At 39.3% G+C, this 23,405-nt stretch overlaps 1 protein-coding gene across 4 annotated transcripts in view; it reads right to left on the minus strand.

The window, feature by feature from the left end:
• Nucleotides 1-23,405, minus strand: part of Cad87a (cadherin 87A) — a 524,042-nt gene that overhangs the window by 330,014 nt on the left and 170,623 nt on the right. For 3 of the 4 annotated variants that reach the window (XM_076830027.1, XM_076830034.1, XM_076830056.1), the window contains one exon: nt 21,149-21,181. The exons of the other annotated variant lie outside the window; for it this stretch is intronic. In XM_076830027.1, the coding sequence (XP_076686142.1) occupies nt 21,149-21,181 (33 nt within the window). The remainder of the gene's footprint in view (nt 1-21,148; nt 21,182-23,405) is intronic. 4 annotated transcript variants of the gene reach the window in all.

Here is a 23,405-nt window from a genome sequence, read left to right on the forward strand (position 1 = left end):
TACGGTATTAAACCGTACCGGAGTGGTCGTTGCGAGCTGGACAAGGGCGCCCCGTGCTCGGTATTAACGAGATAATTAAAATCGAATTTTAGGCGGTCGCGTTATACACGCAGCGGGTCGTGATTATCGAGATTACCAAAGCGTGCTCTATCTGCGGCACGTCTCTAAACATCCGCGGAATTATGTTCCGAAATTTACTGGCAGACCGGCACGCCGAAAGTCCCAACGTTTCATGGGGATGCTGCGGGCAAAACGTCATGCTGGCGGGGAGCTAAATACGCGCCCCCTCTCTATAAGGCTATTACGTTCGACGGTGCGTCGACGATGTCCGAGTACCCATTGAAATTCATCAATTGCGAGCTATCATTGCCAGCTTACAGAAGTCTCGCCCGCGAGCCAACAACGTGGCGTTATCCAACGATCGAACCTTTCTTGCGAGGCGACGCGTTTAATTAAATTTCGACTGGCCACGACCGATCGATGTTGCCTATCTGAAATTTCAATCGCATTTCCAGCGATTCCGCAGGCCGAATGCGTAATCGTGTTTCATCTCGCCGAGACCAATTCAAATGTGGTGGACGATTCACATTAGGATGGCCACTCGATCCTCCACTGGGCAATACACAACGGAAATTCTCCGGCACATTATTTCGTTAATGGTGGAATTCATTTTTGTCGTTTGTTTATTACAGTATTGTACGATGTTCTGATTTTCGTTCGTTCAGTGCTTAAAACAACGGGCAAATTTAAATCTGTTAACGATAGCTTTTATATACACGGTGGGAATAAAAATTTCGGGGACATCCGACAATGAACGATTCTTTATATCAAAATAAATCGAAACAGCTGAATACATGCTTTTCGGCTGGGACTATTTTTGTGAAAGAGAAGTTTGAAAATTACGTTTAATTAAGGTGTGATTTATCGTTTCCGGGAGAACTGTTTCTATTCGATCGTATGTTTATACACAGTAACTTCTCAAAACTGTTATACTTGTTCCATAATGTACAGGCCAGTCTCAGAACCAAAAATTATTGGGTCGTTTGATAAAAGTGTTTTTGTCAGTTACAAGGGAACACCGCGAACCCGGACTCACCGATTGGAACGCAACTTTGTGGGTCTTTAGAGTGATTCAAAACAAGAACAACGGTGTCTTTCATTTGGGCCCTATCGTCCTTTAAGCGGGTGAAAACTAACCTCAAAGTCGAATTGGCACTTCCACTTTTTCACGTATAACTCTCAAAGTACAGCAGACAGAAAAAAATGTTTCAAACAAAAGTTTAATGGTGCAATAAGCGCTACAAACTTCTGTTAACAAAATTTTGAAAAGAGTTAAAAAAATATATATAACTTACGAAAAACACTCTTTTTAAAATTTTGTTAACGCAAGTTTGTAGCGCTTATTTCACCATTAAACTTTTGTTTGAAACATTTTTTTCTGTCTGTTGTACTTTGAGAATTATACGTGAAAAAGTGGAAGGGCCCAAATGAAACACACCGTTGTTTTTGTTTAGAGTCACTCTAAAAACCCACAAAGTTGCTTTCCAATCAGTGAGTCCGGGTTCGCGGTGTTCCCTTGTTAGAAATAAATTCCCAGAGACGCAATATTTCTTGACCTGGCCAAGGTGATCTAACCCCTCGGACTGCTTTGTAACACCCTGCCCCTCTATCCCCGGCCTCCCCTACCCACCAAATTATGTAACATCCAAAGTAAAGAAGAAGGAGAACTACAAAATCCAAACTGATAATTAAACTGCAAGCGATGACATTTAGCCGTCGTAAGAAATTGCGCTGCCACCAAAGCCACCCCTAAACAGACCAACCTCCATTACTCAAAAAACTTGCAGCCCCCTAAAACTCTAACTTCCACCCCTTCAACTCGCGCGCACAGGTGGCAACAGCCACGCCGGTTCATCAAACAACCGTTAAATTCGCGCATGTACCAAACTACCCCGAGCCACGCCACGGAGCCCACCCTGTAACCGTACCCCATCCATCGACTGCACCTCTTTTCTTTTTAATTTCCGCCCGCCTGATCTCTACATCCCATTTCTACAAGCACGTCCCATTTCCCGTAAAGACCATCCCCGATGGCCGTGAGTCGTGAGGGCATCCCCTTTATCTCTCTCTCTCTCTCTCCCTCTTTCTCCCCGGCAACAACAACGCCGACGAGGCGTGCAGGGACGAGACGAACGACAGCCGCGGCGTCGGCGACGATAACAGGGATCACGTCCGTTGTCGGGCCCGTGAGAAACAGCCATATCGATCGGCCATTGCGCATGGTGCTCGTGAGCGTTTCAAATCATCGTGGTCGAACAAGCCAAGTCTATCTTCCTTCCTACCTCCGTGCCCAGTCGTTTCTCCCGGCGCTCCGACGCCCGCGACCCTCCTACACCCTTGCACCGCCACCCGGCGCACCGCCGTCGCCCGCGCGCCCGTTTTCTCTCCGCCCAACTCTTTCGTTAGCGGCGAAGGAAAGTTGCGACAGGGTTAGCCGGTTAACAATGCGCCAAACTCCGCGGGGCTCATTGCGCGTTATTGCAAAACTTTCCCTCCGTGCAACAACCGCCGTTCCTTCCCTCGAATCCTTTCGCCTCGTTACGAGAGGCTTGCTTGGACGAGGGGATTGCGGGGCGGGTGGGGGTGGGGGTGGTAACGGCGACGACGTTGCTCGTCGAACCGAGAGTTATTAGCTTTCCATTCTAACGGCGACGTCGAGAGGTGCGATAGACTCCACAGCTGCCACGCCACGCCACGCCACGCCATGCCATGCCATGCCGCTCGACGGCGCGCGGCGTGTCACGGTTCTCGCGCTGCGTCGTTAGCTGATGATTTCCGGTGTGGCGCTCGCGCTGGCGCCGTTTCGGAAGAGGAACGCTTACGGGCTCGTCCCTCACCGGAGATGGCTACACGAGTGGCGGCGGAGACTCGGGGGATATGAAGAGGAGACGCGTACGTGAATACGCTTGTGGAACGTAATTATACGGCCGCGGGACCAATCGATGGCATGGCGAGGCGCGGGCTAGGATTCCTGAGAAGCGAAGCTGTGAAAGGGTCAACAGTCCGTGTCCACTTGCCCGATGGCAAGTACTTGTCATATAAAATAGGAAAGATTAATTTTCTTTCAATGTGGGTTAGTCCGTTTTTGTTCAATGCCTCGTATAGGGGGAGGGCGGCGAGATTCATAGCGGCGTAAGTCACTCGCATGATGTTTCGCTTAAAGTACTGTTTCGCGTTTAGTATTATAAAAAACTCTGCGTATATATTGCAGTTGTAGGGACACATCTAAAGGCCTAAAATACTACCATAATAAATATGTATGTATTTAAAAATAAGTACAACAGGAAATTTTGTACTTCATCTTATAAACGTTGAAGAGTGGTTTCATTTCTTATTTTTCGATTGTCTAAAACGTATTAAAAAAAAACAAAGCAATCGGAGGGGGATACCTAAAAAATCTTGTATTTTTGAGGGGTGGTTTAACCCCCTAAATATGTACAGGGGACAATGTAAAAACACGTATATCTTATTTTTCGGGCCTCTAAAACATATCCAAAAACCAAAGCGATCAGAGACGGATAGCTAAAAACCTCTCCTTGGTAGTCGGACGTACGCCAGTATGTTTCGAAACGCTCTGTTCTTGTTGGTTAACCCGGCGGGAGGCGCACCCCATATTGCAACACAGGTGCTACCGGGTCAAAAATACCAAAAATTGAAGCGTAAAAAACCACGGCTTCAGAATATATTTTTTTTAACTTTGTAATTTTTATGTTAAAGTACAGTGTTTTAAGAGTCAAACAAAATTTATGAAATATCTTAAAATTGTTGAGAAAAGTCAATGCATGCAGTGAGCGTGGTGTGCGTGAGATGTGTGGATGGGACTTGAGCGAGCACCTCTGCGTTATTTCTGTTCGTTAGCCACTCTTTCGTTGATCTGTGTCTCACGAGTAACTTGGTCCACCACGTGTTGTGTGATACGTCGATATATATATATATATATATATATATATATATATATATATATATAATTTATTATATTATTAATTTATTATATATATATATATATATAATAAATTACATTGTATCTTACTTATTACAATACTAGTGCCTAGCTCATTTATTATAAACCTTTTCTCTCACTCTGGTTTCTAACAAAAATCTTTATTAAAGTTCTTTAAAAAAATTATAACAAAAACTCAAACTAGTCTTCATATTTTCGCAACCAGCGCCTCTGTGGTAAATTTTACCCAGTAGCGCCTCCCGCCGAGCTAAGTACTAAAGAGGCATGTTCTTATTTCTCAGTTAAGAATGAAGTCCTAACATAATTCACTATGACAGTAAACAGATGGAGCCTTCAAGACGTAAAAATTGTTATTATCTCAAATTATCGAAATTTGGACTTACACCACTATGATTCCCAGCGCGTCATATATTATCAATGCTTTAAACAAGGTGTATCATAAAATGTGGGATCCACTTCGACGATAAACAGGAGGCCCAAAAACATGTACCCTATTCGACCTTATTCCAGAGTTACAGCCATTTTTATATTACAGTAATGCGCAGCTGATTAACTTTATAGGAAGTGCTCGAAATGGCCACTGGCGGCGTGCACTGTCACAGATACACCCGGGTAATATCATACGATATAAGATAAAGACGGGAGAAAGAAGGGAACGCGGACAATTATGGGGGATGCAGGGGCCAATTTAAATAGTTCGATGGAATCGTAAGCAACGCGGATTTAACGGCCCTCGGGGCGCAAGAGCGGGCGCAGTGAAGTAAAATGATTTGCTCAACAACGTGGAATAAGTGACAGCGGAATATCAGGGAACGAATGAAAGAGTAGAGGAGGTGGGGCGAATGGGTATCATTGGGTGTAAACACGCGGCAAAATATTTTTGTGCTCGTGTGTGCACGCCGTAGTGCGAGAAAACGTATAACCGAATGGGAAAAAACAGACCGATGAGATTGTGCACACGTACGCGTCAACAATCCGCAAATAATTGCAGCTCCTCCGGAAAAATAGCCCAATAAATATTCATCTCTCGCGTTTGCCTCTTATTTTGTCGCTGCGTTTCGACCCCGCTTCACACGTTGAACAGAACGCGTCCTTTTTATTAGTACTCTCGGTAGGAAATTGAAATCATGGAGCGAACTGGTGGAACGATCGTACCAGAGAAATGTTACGATTCGTTTCGATCCGTTTAATCAAGTTATCCGAAACAACAATGTGATATCGGCGAGGGTGTTCGTAAGGTGAGCGGGAGTGCCTACGAGTTACTTTACTATTTATGGGATTTAATTATTATGATAAATAAGCACGCGTTCTGATTGAGATTCGGGAGGTTCGCCATTTCTGGGTATTCTGGCATTTATTCATTCAAGATGGGAAAGTACAGATTGTGCTTGAGAGTATTAGCAGTTTGACTTCAAGACAGAAAAGCACACACAGTGATTGAGATTTGTGCGATTCACCACTTTTGAGCATTTTCGTAATTTAAGGGGAGGTTCCGGTTTAAAAGTTGATTGTCCTTATTTCATTTTTTTTTCTTCGAATGTTCAACCTTCTAGGAATACGCGTTTAAAAGGATTTGTTGAAATTGGTAAAATTCCCGAAGTTATAGGCATTTTAATGCATGGGCAACAACCGGCCACTCGGCGCGCCCACGTAAAACTTAAACGCGTTTTTCTCGAAACAGTGTTCTCAAAACGGTGGGACCTGTATCTCCAAAAGTTATTATCCGATTCGACTGAAACTTTTTTATTTTGAAGAATATACTTCTGGCTAGGGGGGGGGTACCAGAAAAAATTGCAAAGAATTGAAGATTTATAATTTTTTAAGGCGTTGAAAGGGTGAAAAATATAGGGGGAAAGTGATTTCAAACTTCAAGTGTCGTTGTTTTCTAAAAAAATATCATTTTTGTATTTTTTTCTGGTTTCCCCCCTAGTCAGAATTATATTCTTCGAGTAAAAAAAAAATACAGTCGAATTGGATAATAACTTTTGGAGATACAGGTCCCACTGATTTGGATAAATTTTTTGACGCCTTGACTTTAACGACTCCCCACTGCCGTCTGCAATGAGTAATTATAAAGCAAAAAATATATTTCAATAACTTAAGACATCCTTAATACAATGCAAAAAGTCCCATTAAATATTATCGAGTGTTTTAAAAAAAATCCCGAAAATACTTGTGTTTTCAGACCTTGCAGGTAGGCATAACCCCTTAAAGTAAGTCAACGCAGGGCGATAGTCATGATCGTCCCTAGTCATAGGTCTCCCAAAGACACGTAAAGCGAACCTAAAAAATTTATGTTGCACCCTTTCAATTGATTTGATGTATTTCGCGTGCCTTGGGCTCTAAATAATCCAGGCATATTCTAAGTGGGGTCTAACAAAGGCAACATATAAAAGTTTCAATGACTGCCTATCTCGAAAGTGCTTTGCAAATCTGGAGATAAAGCCCAGCCTTATTTGTACAGCGCGCATAATGAGGCCTAAAGTCTAAACACGGTGCAATACACACCCGAAGATCAGTAACTTCAGAGACCTCATTAAGCGTTACATCATTTAACTTGTAAGGGTATACAACACAAGACCTAGCGCGAGAGGCCCTGACCACCACAGACTTCCCCGTATGAAGCCGCATCCTGTTCCCGGTACACCATTATAACACCAAATCGGAAAATAGCTGGATTTTTAGGGGTCAATTTCACCACCTCAGAGTGAGTTATATTTCCTCTAGGGGAGGCCGGGGCTAAAAGTTCCGATTTCGATAAAACATAAAAAATGACTGGAAAATAATGTAGTTATTCTCTTCACTATTGACTAATTTCTTGTTAAATTTATTATATCTTCTGATTTTAAGCTTGTGTTTAATATATTGTAATAGGTTTCCCATAGAAAGTAATTTATTTGTGGCTGATCGAAGCGGAACTTCTTACCCCTATATGGGGCAAGTTGTTATCGCATTGGGGTAAGTTGTTACTATGATATAAGAGTTGCCTTTTAATGAAATATTTCCTTTTCTAATGAAATAAAGCAGAATTTTATTAATAATGGTTATTTATGAAGGTTCGGACCAACAAAAATGTATTATCTTTAAAAGAAAACCAAAAGCGACAGTTTTTATTTATCTTTACGCATAACTTCGATCGAAGTCGTGTCCCTTTCCGCCTTTCATTCATATGTTCGCGTCTTAAAGCACAGCGGAAACAGTTTATACATTTGCGGCAGGTCTGTGAAGATAGCACCCCCAAATTCGAATTTTTGGAAAAACTCAACGGCATTCGTTTGTCCATCGTTTGCCCACGTTTGCACATAAAAAAATTTCGTTTGCCCACCCTTCAAACAAAAATTATGAACAAAATAAAAAATTTGTCTTCATCACCCATCATGAATGCATTTCAATTTTTTAAAAGAAGGATACGAATATACCTGACCTGGCCACGTTTGCCCACTCTCAGATTTCATTTGCCCACCCTCCAGAATATAAATAAAAAATAAAAACCGCGAAAAAATGAGTATACATGAAGCGATCGCGTTAAAGTTCGATTATTCTCGAAAATATTATGAAAATCGTTCTTTCAACGGTGCAGTTCGTTAGTGTAGATGTAGAAGAGATTTGCCCATCCATTAATTTCGTATGCCCACCCTTCAGAATCGAATTATCAATGAAGATAGCCAAGAAGTGCGGTACCTGTTGAACCGAATACCTTTCCGTTCGTTTTTTTTCCGAATGAATTATCAAAATCGATTGTTCTTACCGTAAAGGTTAAGGTGTTTGGTGACATGTTATCCACTTCAATTTGTATCGCTCATCGAACACTTCACACTTTTCACACATCTGCAGCATGTGCAGAATAACACCAGAGTGGCTTTCTAGTCATTTTTCACTAATTACCGCAATGATATCGCACAACGGAAAATAATATAATCTCACAGTTACTTCACAAACCGTAAATGAATGCACGGTCTCGCAAGAGTTGCGTCCGAACTCTGGAGACCGACTGACTTTCGTGCGTCGTTGGAAACAATTCGAGGGTATCGCAGACATCTGTTTACGTTTCGGCACGTTCGATGACGACACGCAGCGCTGCTACCCTAAAGGGTCGCAGCGCCGAGTGCCACTGCCGAAACGTAAACTGATGTCTGCGATATTCTCGAATTCTTTCCAACGACGCACTTCTTGGCTATCTTTATTAATAATTCGATTCTGGAGAGTGGGCATACGAAATTAATGGATGGGCAAATCTCTTCTACATCTAAACTAACGGGCTGCATCGTTGAAAGAACGATTTTGATAATATTTTCTAGAAAAATCGAACTTTAACGCGATCGCTTCAACGGGTACCGCACTTCTTGGCTATCTTTATTAATAATTCGATTCTGGAGAGTGGGCATACGAAATTAATGGATGGGCAAATCTCTTCTACATCTAAACTAACGGGCTGCATCGTTGAAAGAACGATTTTGATAATATTTTCTAGAAAAATCGAACTTTAACGCGCTCGCTTCACCTGTACCCTTCTTTTCGAGGTTTTTATTTCTTATTTAAATTCTGGAGGGTGGGCAAATGAAATCTGAGAGTGGGCAAACGTGGCCAGGTCGAGTACATTCGTATCCTTCTATTAAAAAATTGAAATGCATTCATAATGGGTGATGAAGACAAATTTTTTATTTTGTTCATAACTTTTTTTGGAGGGTGGGCAAAAAAATTTTTTTATGGGCAAACGTGGGCAAACGAATGCCGTTGAGTTTTTTTAAAAAATCGAATTTGGGGGTGCCATCTTCACAGACCTATTTGCGGCGGGGCAAGTTTTTACATGTATTCAAACGATAAACACTATTACACCGTGTTCTTAAATGTCATTTGATCCATAAGTACGATTCAATCTATAATATCGACGTTAAATAATTGAAATAGACCAAAAAGTAATGATAGAAAATTTTTTACTTATCTGGTACGCGACTAATAGGTCCTTGCTTACAACCACAGAATTCGCTGTCGCGGACGCTATTAAAGGTGGGCGACAGAGTGGCGTGATCAACTCACACGGAAAAAATAATTTAAAATACAACGCTCTTTTTATTTTGAAGATAGAGCCGTCGGAACAACTTACCCCCGGAACTTTTAGCCCCGGTCTCCCCTACATATCCCCAAACTTTCATAATTTTTTAAATTTCCTACATGGGGATCTTCCTTTGTCAGGCACAAACATTGCGATTTAAATCCACACATTTGTGATTATATTTTGGAAACCTGAAAAATACGTTTCTATACAGCAAGGAATAACAAACATTTAATAAAAACAAACATTAAAATCCGTACAGTAGTTTTCGAAAAAAAAATCATGAAAGTAGGCCTCTTTTTCGACCAGCAAAGTAGAATGGACAGCTAAGGTACACTACTACCACTCCTCAAAAAAAGTTACAGTTAGACAAATACACCTACCACCTACAAGTATGTACCCAAAGCACCAGATCCGCTGGCATTATTCAGCCAATGAATCATTCCATCCAACCAGTCTGTACAGTTTTAGAAACAAGTCAGTCCACCCACAATCCAGGCTGCGAAATTCCCTCGTAAATGCATTAGAGTTAGGAGGCAATCGGGGTTCATTATCCCATCCCCTGCATCTCGCAAATTGCTCCATCGCCATTAATTTATCAACTGTCAATTGGGAGCAACAGCACCAAGCGTAGGATCGCAAAAATTCAGGCATCGTTCGTATGAAACAATGCGCGGAGTGAATAAGAAATTCATCATCGAATCAACGTAACAGACGAGCAATGAAGAAAAAACAAAGAGGAGGGAAGAAAATCATTCCCCGCTGAAGAGATGAAGACTCGCTCGAGTCGGATCAGGATTCTGGGGGGGGGGGATTAATTCAATCCACGGAGCATCCGTGCTGGAGGGAAAATGAATAGAAATATTCGTTCTTTAGATGGGAAACGGGAGAGGACCCTGGATAGACATGCCTCGAATACTCTGTCGGGGGATTCGCGCATGGTTAACCAACAATTTCCGGCTTAACGCGCCTGCAGCCGTCTTTTCTATTCAGGCAAGTATTTCCATTCTCACGGCGGGGGTGTGCGTTACACGCGACTACGCCAGCGAATGGGGAAAACAGGGGTGCAGAGTGACGAAGAGCGATCGTTTGTCCTTTAACACTGTGGCCGTCTTGTCACCCAGGCGTGGGTGGCAGTGCTGTTCGCGCGTAAACGGATAACGTTAATGCCAGAGTTCTCTTTTATATTCAGCGTGTCGATGGTAGATTATTTTGAATTTACAATCGGCGACTTGAGAAATCTGCAAGTAGGTGGCTTCTAAAAAATATGTTTCTAGCGAGCAAGATATTGAATCTGTTGAAGATTAGAAGGATTTAGGAAAACTTGGGAGAAAGAATTGCACAGTCTCGTCCAAAATTTATTAAATTGGCGATATTAACCCTTCGTTGACATACCTCATTTTTTCGATCAACTTTGACAATCTTTGAACAACTGCCATTATCATCTGAAGAATCCAATCGTCATAACAAAAATCATGGATCAGTTTTAAGATCTCTAGAATATATTCCAATAGTTTTTTTTATTGAAATTTAATCACAGTTTTTGTGAAAAAATCTAGATTACCACATGTCGGAAAAAAAGGAAGAGAATCTTTAAGTAGTTGTAACTTTTATAAATTTCAATATTAGAAGCTAGAAATCTACAGAGTTGTTGTTCAGGTATAATATTTTCAGAGAGAATATAGTTTGTAAGTCAGCTTTGGAGAAAAGGTATTCATTTTTCATGTAGAAGGTACAGGAGCGTCAAAATTAGAATACGGGTGGCTCACACCCAGAGTGTCGACGAAGGGTTAATGAAATTGCCAGTCAAGAAATTCGTATTTCTTCGCGTAATTAGGTATCAGCAACGCATTCCATGGATATCGACCCTCAACACGGCTGATAAATGAAAATGGCAACGATTTTTATTACAAGACATTCCAATTCTGAGAATCTAGACGAGAATTCCATTTCCTTTATCGCACGTTCGGAGAAAAGACAGACGGTGGCTCAATATTCACGCTCAATCGAAATCTCCCTCCATTTAACGCGTCTGCGAATTGTCGGAAATATTATATCAAAAGATCGATCTTATAAGCGTATACACTGTGGGATTCAGTTTACAGTATAATAATAATAAAAAATGATGATGAAAGAATTAAATATATTAAAAGAAAAATGAGTAAAAATGGAGGTTCAGTTGAAAAATTAATCGCGTAACGTTATCTACTATTTATTTATTAAGATTTAAGAATCATAATATTTGCAATTTTAAAGTAAAAATATTGATAACGTGGCCCTCGTTTAAATTATGCTCGACAGATTGAATAAATATGAAATGACTCTGACATACTTTTAATTTGAAATTCGCTAAATTCAGTATCCTCGTCTGAATAAATTTTTCCTTCATTTACTACACATATTTATCACTTAAATGATATCTAAAAACCACGTTATATTAGTTAAATCTGAATAACACGAATTAAAAAATGGTCTTCAATCAATTTTCAGTAAAGTAAAATACTATTTAGTAGAAGTTACCCAACCGATAATATTTGTGAAATTCTTTACTTGTACAATTCCACAATTTCAGTTCACAGGATTTCATATAATATCGTTATCTACTATTTATTTATTAAGATTTAAGAATCATAATATTTGCAATTTTAAAGTAAAAGTATTGATAATGTGACCCTCCTTTAAATTATGCTCGACAGATTGAATAAATATGAAATGACTCTGACATACTTTTAATTTGAAATTCGCTAAATTCAGTATCCTCGTCTGAATAAATTTTTCCTTCATTTACTACACATATTTATCACTTAAATGATATCTAACAACCACGTTTTATTAGTTAATCTAAATAACACGAATTAGAAAATGGTCTCCAATCAATTTTCAGTAAAGTAAAATACTATTTAATAGAAGTTACACAACCGATAATATTTGTGAAATTCTTTACTTGTACAGTTCCATAATTTCAATTCGCAGGATTTCATATAATACCATCCAGCTTTTCCAACATATTTTTACGCGAGAAATCATATTTCCAATTACACTGTACGTTACTGTATGCCCTCCATTCTCGAAATGAGAAAACACATTTTGCCACCGATTGTACGAAGTCATATGCCAAAATGTACCCATCCAATGATAGAACGAGAACGGACAGATTAACGCGACATTAGAAGCCCTGAAACTGCAATTTTAAAAGCACGGTCCGAACACAAATTTCTTGGATTATTCACGCGAATTCTTTCCACCATTACGAGATCTCTGAGAAATTTCATTTAACTGGATTCGTAAATGCAATGCAGCGTTTTAATACACTTTCATTGTTCATTATAAAACAATTACAGTCGTCAGATGAGCCAGATTAAGGAGATGGGATTAAATTGGAAAGGACTTCGATCTATTTAAAACAGAAATAATTGCATCGACGAATAAAAATGAAGGCAGCTTTATGATATGTATAAAAGACGGCGTAGCCTTTGTTTACATATGTCTTACACATTATTTAATACCGAGGAGCTGTATGGAAATTTTATTCCATAACGACGGTGAAGTATTAAAGAGATAGTACGTGCATGAGAATTTGTCACGATTAAACCAGAATTCTGATTCTTGCCACGTGCATTCATCGCGCGAATTCATAACGTCATAATTAAAATCTGTAATTGAAATCAAAACGGATTGAATAACGACACGTACATTGCAACTTTTTCACAAGATTATTGACAGGATTTATTCGAACGTGGCTTCCAATATTAAACTTCACTCACAGATTACGTTTTATTTCCGTTGCACGCGGGGAAGGGAATTGCTTTCAATCACGAGTAAATATTATAATACATCTGACGGGTACAAATCAAATCCTCCGCATTATCGGGCACATCATCTGTCATGAGAGGAGGGTGCGCGTATTATCAAATTTAATTAACATGGTTTACGTAAACGAAACCTAATACTTGCGCACTGAAATAATGCTAGCGGTAACATTATGATACCTAATAGTAATTCTCACAAATTCCATGCAAATAAAAGTGGAGGACAAAGGTGCAACACTGCCAGATAGAGATGGACGCGCCAGAAAATTATTTGACGCCGAATACACCGTCAAATAAAGTTACAATTATGGTTACAGTTATAGTTAAAAAATGTACTCGACGTTGAAGTTGAAACTCTCGACGAATAAAAAATATTAACTTTATTCGTCGAATAAAAAGATTGAGTTCCATAAAATTAGAAGAACAAAGAATTAAGAAATAAAATCAAAGAGAGCTGTAAAATTAATATTTAGTAGAAAAAGGTCGGGATTATTGTCAGGGTTATTAAAAAAGAAGTACTCTAATTCAGTTAAGGGGTCATTTTGGTAATCACGCCGCAAAATTCGGCAACATTCAGGCTTTTTTTCTCAGTGAATACAATGAATAACAATGTCAAATTGTTTTTCGTTTATTAAGCTACTTGTAATGTATACGGAACAATTTTTTAAATACACTTTTAATTGTGTTTTTTCAATGTTATGTGGAGTTCAAAATCGCGCCTTCGAAAAGAAATATCTCCGTGGCGGGAGTGATTTAAGCTCACAGACTCATCTGAAATAAATAAAAACCTAGCTGATTCTTAATCATTATGAGTACCGCTATCACAGGTGCCAGAATTAGCCACGTAAGTCAAAATTTAACAAAATTGCGCGCATTCAAACTTCAAGTTTCGAAAATTTCCATTCTTACTTGAAGTGTGAATGCGCGCAATTTTGTTAAATTTTAACTTACGTGGCTGATTCTGGCACCTGCAGCAGCAGTACTCATAATGATTTCGAATACCGAGATATTCGAATACCGAGATATTCGAATACCGAGATATTCGAATACCGAGATATTCGAATACCAAGATATTCGAATACCGAGATATTCGAATACCGAGATATTCGAATACAGAGATATTCGACTACCGAGATATTCGACTACCGAGATATTCGACTACCGAGATATTCGAATACCGAGATATTCGACTACCGAGATATTCGAATACCGAGATATTCGACTACCGAGATATTCGACTACCGAGATATTCGAATACCGAGATATTCGACTACCGAGATATTCGAATACCGAAATATTCGAATACCTAAATATAGGAATACCGAAATATTCGAATACTTAAATATTCTAATAGTATTTGGATATTTGGATATTTGAATTATATTCGCCAAATAACTAAGCAACAGAAGTATTGGAATATTCGAATACCGAAAAATTCGACAAATAGTCCCAGCCCTAATTTGAACCATGATATAAGGACATTAGGTGTGCTCAATCGGCAGCTCATTTTAGTCTTCTACTGCGCATTCCCACTTACCGCCATATTAAAATATGTATATATATGAATGCATATGGAAGTGTGCGGACACGTTATCAAAATGTTGATAAATTAATTCTACACTACTGGTTGACAATCCAATATGGAAGATCTTAGGAAGGGCACGTTATTGGCTAATCTCGAAGGCTGCGCAAGAGCACACCTAATGTTCTTGCATCATGATTTGAACTACATTTCTGCAAAGTTTCAAATTCTTTCGAATTTTCGAGTTGCCGAACATCCCTTTGCCAGACTATATTCCTAATCGCCAGCAAACATCAAAATCATACATTTCCAAAAGAATTCTCTCTTTGTATTTCGCTTCGACCTCTACCATGCGCGTATACATTATTCTCCCCAAAATTCATTACAGACCGGCCACCGTGAAAATCGTACCCCATTACCCGAACAATTGCGCCCCTCGACAGTATTCATTTCCCATTAGCACGCTGATTCACAAGCATCTTACGCGCTCGCTCGTCTCGATTCTCGTTCAAATCGATAACACTCGTTCACCCCACGAATTCAACGCACATACTTATCCGTTCCCACTTTGACATTTAATCTGTCGTTGCGCGCACGCGAAATATCGCGAAACGGCCCGGCCGCGCAATAAACTTTCGTAATTGAATTTCCAACGCGTTCGTTGATACTCGGACGGTTTATTCGTGATAGATGCTCGGGCGGCGATATAAACAACCCCTGGAAACACCGGTCCACGGTGTAATGCGATGAATAATTCAGCGAGACGCGAGCGAGACGATGATTTTTCGGAACGACCGTCGGCCGGACCGCGCGCGCTGCTCACCCTGGCTCGGGATCAATGAAGAAAAAACAGACATTCTAATAAAGGCAAAAGGAACAGCGAAGGAAGTCGAAACGGAACGGTCGTTCTCGAATGCATAGAATTTCCCGGCGAGCACAATGCTGGAATTTGCATGTATCTTTTATTCGCGGCAGTAGCTATTGTAGGGAGCAGTGTCTAGGTATCTACGCGTGGGGCTCAAGTGGCTGGAGTTCCGTGTAGCCCCCGGGTTTTACGATTTTTACACTTTCGCCTCGTGCTTATACGGCGGCTGGTACACATTTTATGAAGCGGATAATCACTCGACGGAGGTCCGCGGGGAAATTTTGAACGTTCCTTGTCTACTCTGCCGCGAATTACGTGGCCGCGCGAGGATTAACACTGTCGTGGCTGCCGTCGTGTATGTGCGTGATTTCAATCTTCCGATCGCTGTGTTACTTTCCACTGAAATTCGTGTTTCATACACAGGGTGGCCTGCGTAACATTGAGCAGCTAATATCTGGGGAACTACTGGATCAATTCTAATCATTCTGCACTGAAATTTCAGGGATTTCGCAGATGTTTAACCATAGCAATAGTTAATTTACGAAGCGGGCATAGTGACCGGTTGTGCGTCGAGAAGCTTGGGACTGAATGTGCCGAGGGCTTTGTGCCATTTCGCGAGGCTTCCGAGCTCGTGCAGTTCTCCAAAACTTCGCTCGAATACTTTGCGCATGTGACGCAACTGCACAGACTCGACTTAGGCGAGGGTACTAGACAGTCGGTTTTGTTGAAGATGAAGCATTTCTTCTATAATTAATTACAAAGAAATAAAATGAAGCTGGGACTTGTTCTTTGACACAATGTTTATTAACATCGTAAGCTTTAAAAACGCATGTTTATTTCGCCAAAAATATGCATTATAGATGACACTGCAGATGGATCATTAAAGAGGCTTTTTGAAAAAGTTTCTTTTTGCTTCATTTTCTACAGAAACGATTGCCCAGTACTTAACACTCTTAGTACTATCTCGTGGATATTTTTTGGTGAGCATCGAAAGTATTTTCTGAGAATTCCTGAGTATTTACTTTCTTTCTCATCAGAATTTCATACTACTTGGCTTCCATCCTTTGCTTCCTTTTGTGCCAGATATGCCTCGTCAAGTAAAGTGTTTGGTTTAGGTATATGCCAAGGTCTTTAATTATTATTATTATTATTTATTTAAATAGGACTAGCCCTTAGTGTATATTATACAGTTAATACAAATATTGCGTGAGGTAATACATAGATACTAAATTACAAGATAACGATGAATCCGCTTATTGCCATTGTATAGGAATAATTTTGCGCGCCGCTGTTACAAAGGGCGCTAGAGACTTAAGGGTGCTAGGCAGCCGTTCCTGTCTAAAATGAAGCATTTCTGTTACAATTAATTACAAAGATATAAATTGACACTGAGACTTGTTCTTTGGCATGAAGTTTATTAACATCATAAGCTTTAAAAGAAACTTGTTTGATTAGTCAAAAATATGCATTATATAAGACGATAGAGATGGATCATTAAATAGGATTTTTAAAAAAAGTTTCTTTTGTTTTGCAGTGATAACTCAAAAATGGAAATTCCAATCGATTCAAAACAAATTCGAGCATCATCACAAAATGTGCTTTTGGGGGTTGAGGGATGGTAAAACCTCATCAGTGGGGTCTCAATGGGGTTTTAGTTTCTTTTTATAAAGAATAAGAGTTTTCATTAACTTTAATTTAGGTCTGGTCCGAAGCTACACATTTTGTGAAGATGCTCGATTTTTTTTTAATCGATTGGAACCTCCGTTTTTGAATTATCACTGCAAAACAAAAGAAACTTTTTTTTTAAAGCCTCTTTAATGATCCATCTGTAGCGTCATATATACTGCACATTTTTGACTAATCAAACAAGTTTCTTTTAAAGCTTATGATGTTAATAAACTTCATGTCAAAGAACAAGTCTCAGTTTCAATTTGTTTCTTTGTAATTAATTGAAACAGAAATGCTTAATTTTTGACAGGAACGACTGCCTAGTACCCTTAAGGTGAATGTCCCAATTTCTGCTCATTTAAGAGGTTACTCGTCAGAAAGAAAGTGTAAAAAATTTGTTTATGATCAAAATTTGCAGAGTAATTGATTAATTCTTTAATAATAAATCAACCAGTCGAAAACTATTTGAGAAAGATATTTCAAGATGTTTAACTACTAGTAATTTGTAATTAAATATAATGTTTTAAATGTTCGTATTTCTGCTCACGAAAAATAGCGATGTACGTATTTCTACTCACCATTTGTACCAATTTCTGCTCACATAATATGTTACCTTTCCAGGTTAAAATAAGTTACATCTTTTATGGAGATGTTTTATAACACAACAGTAAAGTATAAATTAATGATAAACAAAAAATAAAATGCCTTCGAATAGAAATAGAGGTTGCAGCATATATTGAAGTGCGAGGTTACGGTGCTAAAATTTTGGTGAGTAGAAATGCGGACATAATGGTGATTCACTTGACCCTAAACCTAATCACCTGTTTTCTACTTAAAATAATAAAAAAATATTAAAAAAATCTGCATCCAGAGCACAATACGGTATCTATTTTTGTTATTAAATAAGAACTTTTACTGCAAAAACTATTCTCTGCCCAATTATCGAATAGTAATACAGTATTGTCTCGTTAGCGGCTCGCTGGTCGGGACCGGCGTTGAGCCCGTATCGTGAACGGAGCCCGAATTCCGAGCGTTCGTTTCTCGCTTCTCTCTGGCCGATGGGGGGAGCGAGATGGAACACTGAGTGCGCGATGGTCGCGAGCGCTTACCGTGAGCCGGGCCTGCGTCAAGATTTTGCGAAGCGGTTTTCGTGCTCACGGTAAGCGCTTGAGTGTCAGGCGTCCGAAAGACGGAGCGAGAAAAAACATCAACGCGTCGTCTGTCTCGTACCGTCCTTGCTCGCTTTCAGTGCCTCTCGCTCGCTCTCGTTCCATCTCGTTCTCGCCATCGCCCGGCAAGTGTGAGACAGAAGTGGTGGGGATAGCGAAAAGTCCGTATCGTGTACACCAACCCGAGCCCGTAACGAGACAATACTGTAGCGACCCTGTTCCTTACCACAACCAGCTAAAACACGGTCGAAAAATCATGAATCTCTCATTTTAAAAGTTTTTCGTTGCTTATGCTGCACTTTGATTAGCCGCATGCTCGTGCAATACTCGCATAAATGTTCAAATAATTTAGAATTATTTTGTTGTAACAATAGTACAAACGTGACGCTTATATTAATAAGAAAAATACGAAATGAGCAGAAATGGGGACATGAGCAGAAATTGGGACATTCACCTTATTAAAGAAGTCCAACTCAGAGCAATCATTTTTCGCCAGGTTGGATATCCTGTTTATGGGATCGTCATCCGCTACACTAGTCGCTAAGAGCGTAGGTTTAAGCAAAGGAAAAATGATCTTATCTTTTGTTCAGGCGCATATAGACAAATTTTGCTGAGAATATGCGGACAGCAAATTGTCCGTGATTGTTGCATTTGGTTATTATTTAATATTAATCGTAAATGCATAAGGTGCCTTGAAAATAGGTTGTATTTGTCCAAGCTACGGAACTGCTGCACCGAGGAAAACGTGTGGGGTGAAAAATACATCGATATTGCCACTTGAACTCGAGAAATAGACGGTATTACGGAGGATTTCTACCTCCATAGAGCCACTTCGTGTCAAATCGCGCGAAGCTATAAGTGATATTCGATTACATTTTTTTGGACGTGGCACATCTATTGATACTTGCGATGTATTAATTTCTCCAGAAGTTTCAGGATTTTGTATTGACAATTTTATAAGAATCTAGCAAAATACACCCTTCGCTTCTGGCCTAAGAGATATTAAGGACTCCATGAAAACATATTTCACCCCTTTTCACCACCCCCTTAGGGGTTGATTAGGGCAAAATCCTGAAATTGGTTTTTAGGCATTTATGTGGGTAAAAGCCAAGTTGATACCTATTCGGGCCTAAGAGATTTTGAGGAATCCGTGAAAAACATTTCACCCCCTTGGGGGTTGGTTAGGGAAAAATCCTGAAATTGATTTTTAGACATTTGTGTGGGTAACCTTTGTAAGTAGAAACCAAGTTGATATCTAATCGGGCTTAAGAGACATTGAAGTCCGTGAAAACACAGTTTACCCCTTTTCACCCTCTTACCGGTTTGATTAGGGCAAAATCCTGAAATTGTCTTTTAGGAATTTGTGTATCTTTGTAAGTAAGAATCAAGTTGATATCTATTCGGGTCTAAGAGATATCTTAAGGAATCCGAGAAAATACATTTTAACCCTTTTCTCCCACTGGAGGACGGAATTTCCGAAAATCCTACCTTAGTAGGCGCCTACGTCATGAAGACAGTGTACCTCCCAAATTCCACATTCAGTCAGTCAGCACTTCTTCTTTTATATACATAGACTAGCATCCACCGTCTCGGCTTCGCCCGAAATATTAGCGTGACTGATTCATAATCTGTACTCTGCAATCTGTAAACTCGAGAGCCCTCGGCCACTTATTCCCGCCGCGGTGCTGTTTCGCAAGCGAGAAGAAGCGCTCGTCCGGTCGCCGCCTGGCGGTCGCGACCCGATCTACTATTATTTAAAAATCAGTATTTAAAAAAAATAAAAACGGTAGAACCTTCCTCTCGTCAAGGCGAACAAAGTGACGTAACATAGATGTGCGTACAGTTCATATTTACTGAGAAACCGCATTTCAAAGTATGCGACTTGAATTTTATATAATAGTATAGATTAGACGTTACAGATGAGGACCTTGCTCTATTAAACCAAGATACCCGACAGCAGGTCACTTCCCTGTATTCTTTCATGCCAAATACAGTGGTAACCACCAATCTTTTAATTTTTTCACATTGCGCACGGTGGTACCCAAACGCGTTGATCATCTAGTTATCAGGATATCACTATTTACTAACGCCCGATTTCTTCATCTCTGGACAAAGTCCCGGTTAGCTAGCGGCCAGCTAGACGCTATCTGCCAGATGGCAGCAGCGCGTGTTTCTTCACGCTTTTGGATCCTATGGTTAACTGATGAAAGGTTGACGCGGCAACGCCGCAAAGAAAGGTAAAGCGACAACTTCATTGTGAAGCTGTCATTCATTTGTGCAGAGTCACGTGTCGAATGATCGACAACAACAAACAAAACTAATATGGGGAAAAATTGTGAAAATCTATTAAAGCTAAAGGAGGAACTATTCCAATTGCGCAAACAATTAGTAATCGATGAATCGAAAGCAAAAAATGGTTATTCATAAATTGGCAATAGATGATGGCGGAGGCAAAAAAAGAATAAACGAATTAACGATTAAAAATTTAGAAGCAGAATTAAAAATGAAAGAGTATAAACTGTTACAAATAAAGAACCATGGTTTTTAATAATGACAGTTTACTTTTATTTCCCGCATGTTACTGTTAGAAATTTAGTTTTAGATAAGTAGGAGTAAAGTAGGCCTCGTCTTCCTCCAAATGTTCGAAATTGTTAATATTCATGATCACTTCCATTTCTAAACGATTTTTTCGTCGAAACGCCTTTACCAACAAAACTAAAATTGCTTGGCGTCGCTAAGTATACAATGGCATCCAGAACAGTCCACAAGCATAACTCTGTTCTCTGTTTCACATTTCCTACTCCCCCCCCCCCCCCTACTACTGCAAAAACGCACTAACTGACAATTCCAGCAGTTATCCGGTGCCCGAACCTCTAGTTAAATTGACCGGAGGATAACTGGCAGATAACTCGAGACTGGAGGCGAAGAAATAGGCATGTGCCAGATATCTGCCAGATATCTCTGACTGGCAGATATCTGGAAGTGAAGAAATCGGCCGTAAGTAGGGTATAAAATATGTTTCAATTCAATTTTTTCATTACCTTATGTTGCGAAGCATTTCCTCAGGTTTCGACCTGAAACCAAAACGAGATATTGAAGGTCAGAAGTGTTGGTATTGTACAATTTTCTTGCTTTCTTAAAAGCGTAACAATCGGAGGAAGTAACGAAAGAGGGTTCCCCAGTTTCTACGCATGGATGATTTTCGAGGATTTCTGGCGCTTAGATAAGTGCCTTAAGGGATCATGCTCAGTCAGGAGGCCGAAAAAAGGGTGGTCTTTGAAATTTTTTTACTCCAAAGCTATAACACATTTCTCAAAAAATCTTTTTTCCTTTTATGGATTGCATCTAGTACCGTGCATCGTAATTTTTTTTATTTAAAAATATTTATCAATAACTAAGTTATTGTCCATCACTCGAAGGCTCTCTAAATAAAAAAAGCATCTGAAATAAAAAATTCAAAGGAATTTACTTATTATATTATATTATCTAGTATTTGAACGAAGGATTTTTCGAAATATTGATTTCGGAAAAAATGGCTGATATTTAAAGTAAAAGTTTGAATTTTTATCATAAATCGTGCCTGATTTTCGTCAATTAAAAGAAAACTAAGCCTCGGATAAAAAAATCCTTCGTTCAAATACCAGATATTATAATATAATAAGTAAATTCTTTTGAATTCTTTATTTTAGATGATCCACTTTCGAGCAGCAGTGGTCACCGCAGAAGCCTTTTTATTTAGAGAGCCTTCGAGTGATGGACAATAACTTAGTTATTGATAAATATTTTTAATTTAAAAAATTACGATGTACGGTACTAGATGCAATCCTTAAAAGGAAAAAAGATTTTTTGAGAAATGTGTTATAGCTTTTGAGTAAAAAATTTCCAAAGACCACCTTTTTTCGGCCTCCCGACCGAGCATGACCCCTTAACAGAAAAGGCAATTATATTGACGAATATAGTAAATATGCGTTAACCACAGTCAAGCAAACAATTCCATTTGACTTGATTATATTACAAAATTAATATTAGGGAATCTTACTTATTGATTTCACGTTTATAACACCTGAGGTCCGAATTTGAATGCTGTAGACCCAGCAGAAATATTTTTCATTCAGATTGTCTTATCTGTACGTAGCCCTCCATTTTCGTGAATGCATTTTTTCACCGCGATTGCATATAGATACAGGGGCTTATTATTTTACTTGAATAAATAGATACTTAAATAAATAAAGTTGGTTGCAATTCGTTAAACATCATTCAACCGTGCAAATGCACACGAGATATGTTGGAGTGCATCGAACGGTACGTTGCCGCGTGACCGGAACTCGATTACGCATTCTTCTAAATACGGAACGAGAAGCCGTTAAGCCTTTTCTCGTCATACCGATGCCTCTGTTCCTCGATACTCATCGACACCGTTCAGCTGATTCTCAGCGAGCATTTTTAACCATTACTAAAATTCTTCTCTACGTACAGACAGAACTGAGAGCAACCACAGAGATGTATTAGGTCGGTGCATAAGTTATTTCGGTTATGCTCCAAAGGCTTCGAATGTAAATGAAGCAGAACTGTTTATTTTATATAATATCGATAATATTCATTAACAGTTTATAAAAATGATGCGATTAAGAAATACCCTGTAAAAATTCGCCTTTAAAAAATATTACGGAAAAATGTGGTGGCAACCAGGGGCGAATTTATATATAAACTAAGTACCCTGCAGCCTATTTCGGGCGGCAAATTTTGGGAGGCGGCAACCTATATAGCTATTTTCTTACTATGCGAATAAAATATCAAAACACAATTTAGTTTGGACCAGTTTTTTATTTTGGCTGTTTTGATTAGGTGGTCTTTAACCCGGCGGGTGGCGCACCCCATATTGTAACACAGGTTGTCGCTACCAAGTCAAAAATACCCACAATTCTCGTAAAAAACCACGGCTTCAGAATATATATTTTTTTTAACTTTGTAATTTTTACGTTAAAGTACAGTGTTTTAAGAATCAAACAAAATTTATGAAATATCTTAAAAGCTTTATTAAAGTTCTTTAAAAAATTGTAACAAAAACTCAGTCTTCATATTTTCGGAACTCGCGCCTCTGTGGTGAATTTTACCCAGTAGCGCCTCCCGCCGAGTTAAACACATAGGCTTGAGACAATTTTAAAAACAACTCGCTGTTTTTTTTCGTGTAGCAAATCAGCAGTAACTCATATGTGAGTTGTCATATTGAATTAATTACATAAGCACGATCTCAACCCTTTTAGATTAAAATATTTGATGATATTTCACGGAAACGGC

The sequence above is a fragment of the Andrena cerasifolii genome, chromosome 1, assembly GCF_050908995.1.
Source record: "Andrena cerasifolii isolate SP2316 chromosome 1, iyAndCera1_principal, whole genome shotgun sequence".
NCBI lineage: Eukaryota > Metazoa > Arthropoda > Insecta > Hymenoptera > Andrenidae > Andrena > Andrena cerasifolii.